This window comes from Patiria miniata, unplaced genomic scaffold, assembly GCF_015706575.1.
Source record: "Patiria miniata isolate m_02_andy unplaced genomic scaffold, ASM1570657v1 HiC_scaffold_7, whole genome shotgun sequence".
NCBI classification, from domain to species: Eukaryota; Metazoa; Echinodermata; class Asteroidea; order Valvatida; family Asterinidae; genus Patiria; species Patiria miniata.
Window position 1 is genome coordinate 29,874,426 of NW_024037074.1, and position 3,789 is coordinate 29,878,214.

At 40.3% G+C, this 3,789-nt stretch overlaps 1 protein-coding gene across 1 annotated transcript; it reads right to left on the reverse strand.

Moving 5' to 3' along the window:
* Positions 1-515: 515 nt before the first annotated feature.
* On the reverse strand, positions 516-1,343 carry LOC119745293 (complement C1q subcomponent subunit B-like). Its single transcript, XM_038221547.1, has one exon. It carries the CDS (start codon positions 1,341-1,343, stop codon positions 516-518), a length of 828 nt encoding a protein of 275 aa, XP_038077475.1.
* Between the last annotated feature and the right edge of the window lie 2,446 nt (positions 1,344-3,789).

Sequence of the window (3,789 nt, forward strand, 5' to 3'; positions counted from 1 at the left end):
TACAGAAATCTTTTATTTTAAAAATATTCCTTATATTGTGTAAGGCCAAATGTGGCAAAAAAAGTCTTCTGTCGACAATTACGCCTACAAATTCCAGTCAAAATGGGTTGCCCAGTACACAATTGTATCAGCCTAAACATTCTGCATACAGTCACGTCACGGTGGCACACTTTATTGCAAATATATGTATTTCCTAAAAAAAGAGCAATAGCCTTGCTTTGAAAAAAAATAAATTAGCAAAGCATTTCACTCTTTACAGAGTTCATGAAAAAAAGTAGAAAAATTGTTGTCAACAAATTGTAATAAAGCATAATGTTTCTTGTATATCAATACAGATACACAGAGCTAAATACATGCATTAAACAATAGTTAATCTGTTGCTGTACAGCAAATTGTGTACATGTACAGCACTATGTATCAGCGAATGTACAATGCAACAAGGAAAAAACACATTAATTTAGTAGAAAAGTTTTTCTTACGGTTTTCGGGTTATTTTTTTTTTATGTGTCAATTATTTATTCGGGGTAAAGTAGGAAGCCACTGAGTGAGGTGTAGTGTCTGAAATTACTCCACGCCTGACCATTCATGGTCAGATACACCGTGTCTCCTCGCTGCAGAACCAAAACCGCGCTTCCAGACACCTGCTCTGCGCTACTTGAATCACCGCTAGCACCGGAGACAACCCAGTCGTCGTTCTTTTTAAGATGAATGTCCAAGTGGGCGCGGGAAGAAGGTTTGAACACCGAAAACAAGAACACGTAGGTGCCCGGCACACTACATGTGAATGTGCCAGAATCGAGATCGAAACTGGTACCCGGCAGAAGCGTCTCGGTCTCCTGGAAGGGCAAGCGGGTGTCGTGACCCGTAGAGGTATCCGAGTCGCTCGTCCTCTTCACGGTGAATGCCACCCGCTGGTTGGAGTCGTCTAGTGTCTCCCCTGGCTCACCCTTCTGACCTTTGACACCAGTTTCCCCGGTTGTTCCAACTAAACCCGGGGGACCTCTCGGACCTATCTTGCCGGGCAGACCAATCCCATCATTACCTTTAGACCCAGTGTTCCCAGGTGCTCCCCGATCACCCACAGGGCCAATCTGGCCAATCTCACCCTTCTGGCCTTGCTGACCTGCAACGCCCTTTGACCCTGGAAGCCCATAGGGACCCATCGGTCCCACAGGTCCAGGCAAACCTGGTATGCCAGGTATTGCGGCAGGTCCCTGGCAGCACTGCTGACACACCTGAGACGCAGGACCATCACCGTCCGAGGGAACCGGCCCAGTAACGGAAGCTCGGAGAATGACAGCGTTACCTAGAAGTAGGACGATGGAGGGAACGCAGATCTTCATCTTTAAGGAAAAACAACAAAAGCGAAATAAATAAAAGTGGAAACAAATGAGGAGAGATGAGAGAAAAATATTGCATTTAGAGAAAGTGGGGAAGTACGAAAGCCCATTAGCGCCACTGCACGTATATGTTAGTAATTCGTTATTACGGATTGTTAATTCTTTATTACGGATTGTTTAATTCGTTATTACGGATTAATTAATTCGCTATTACGGATTATTGATTAGTTATTACGGATTATTTAATTCGGTATTACGGATTATTGATTAGTTATTACAGATTATTATTTCGTCATTACGGATTATTTAATTTGTTATCACGGATTATACATTTGTTATTACTGATTTTTTAATTCGTTTTAACGGATTATTTAATTCGTTATTACGGATTATTAATTCGTTATTACGGATTATAAATTTGTTATTACAGATTATTTAATTCGTTATAACGGATTATTAATTCGTTATTACGGATTATTAATTCGTTATAACGGATTATTAATTCGTTATTACGGATTATACATTCGTTATAACGGATTGTTAATTCGTTATAATGAAATAAATCTGGTACTCACATGCGGAGAGCACGTGATCAAAATGCACTGAGAGCTGGATAGGGTTAAATCAATAAGCAAAATTTCGGGAACAAATCCCCAGATTGTCCTGATCACAGATTGGCCAGTCTTAAGATTCGCTAGATCAGACAAAGGCCCATTGGCAGCATGCGGTAAATTGTACATTTAATAAAATTTGAGAACAAGATCAAATCAAGTATCATTAGCTTGGAACCTGTAGATTATGCAAAAAACGGTGTATGAGAGTGATTTTAGATCAGACTAATAAACTTTACCCCACCTTTTCTTTTTCGTTCATACCCGTGCGACACAACGGTAGAGGAGAAAATAAAACCAGCTTTTATGGGTGCCTTGGCACTTGTGAAATATGAAAATATGCCTAAAGAGTAATTTTAGGTCAAAGTAATTAAGAGCGGCGCCAAATACGGAGGGGGAGGGAGCGCAACCCCCTCCATGTTCATTTTTTCCTTATATTGTCGCAATGTACTTTTTAAATCCCGTCACGTTTCTCTGACAGTTTTCTCTGACGGATGTCTGTGGTTATTTTGACACCAAGTTTACGTAAATGGGGCATACCTTCGTCACGAAATGTCCATTTACCAAAAGAGGTCGATTTAAATGTTAACTTTTTCCATCACATTGACCATGTTTAATATACATGTACAGTACACGAGAGTGCGCAGGAGATCGAGAATGCCGACTGTTTAGTTGACCATGACAACAAATCATTTTAACAGGTTGAATTGAAACTTCACACATGTACTACAGATATTTTGGTTTCCATTCAAATAATTTCAGATGTGGGAGGAGCATATCAGACCTCTGGTACCCTGGGATAAGTCAATTAACTTTGTACACAAACTCATCACTATTTATCATTTATATTCTTCAAAACGCCAGCTTTTCGTAAACAAAGTCACAGAAGTGCAAAGGAAAGATATTGCAACTAATATTCTACACTCATGATATAAATTCAGACCCAAAAGACAATGACCTCTAACATCCGTTTCCTTTTTATTTCTGGTGGCAGCCGCAACAATGATACGACTGCATATAAGGCTTTGGACATGGGCGTCGCAAGGAGGGGGGAGGCAAAGATGGGGGGAGCAAAGATGGGGGGGGGGGGAAACAAATAGAAAAAAAGGAAGGAAAAAGAAGCGCGATGTAATATTGCTGTAAATGTTATGTTGAGTAATATGTTTTGCCCCCTCTTGAAAAAAAATCCGTAATCACGAATAAATAATCCGCAATAACGTATGAAATAATCCGTAATAACGAATTAATAATCAGTTATAACGAATTAAATAATCCGTAATAACGAATTAATAATCCGTAATCACGAATTAATAATCCGTAGTAACATATACTTCCAGTGGCGCTAATGGGCTTTTGTAGGGAAGTCATATCAGAGTATGAAATATAAGACTTTGCCATCGTTTAAGTAAAGCAAAATCAGGAATGACGTGAAGTCTAAATTGAAAGTGCTGCCACCAAACTCAGCTGGTCTAAAGACGAAGTTGAGTGCCTTAATCTAAAAACGTGTCGCTGCGGAAACTTGCAACATTCTTTCACATGATCATGATATTGTGAAGGCAGGAACATGATTTTAGAATATCACTTTGACAAATTCGGCCGAAAAATAACCCTGTCAGCACCGGGGCATTTAAGGTCTCCTCCGAACGGGGGAACATAGTATTCCCCTTCCTCATTTTCATATTCGATGTTTGAACTTTTCCTCAAATTTAGCAGGATTAAAATTTAGGAACAGTCGCCAAATGTCATGCCGACAGCGCCGTAACTAATGTGTGTGGGTGTGTGTGGGTCACTGTGGGTGTGTGGGTGAGTGGGTGGGTGGGTGGGTGGGTGGGGGTGTG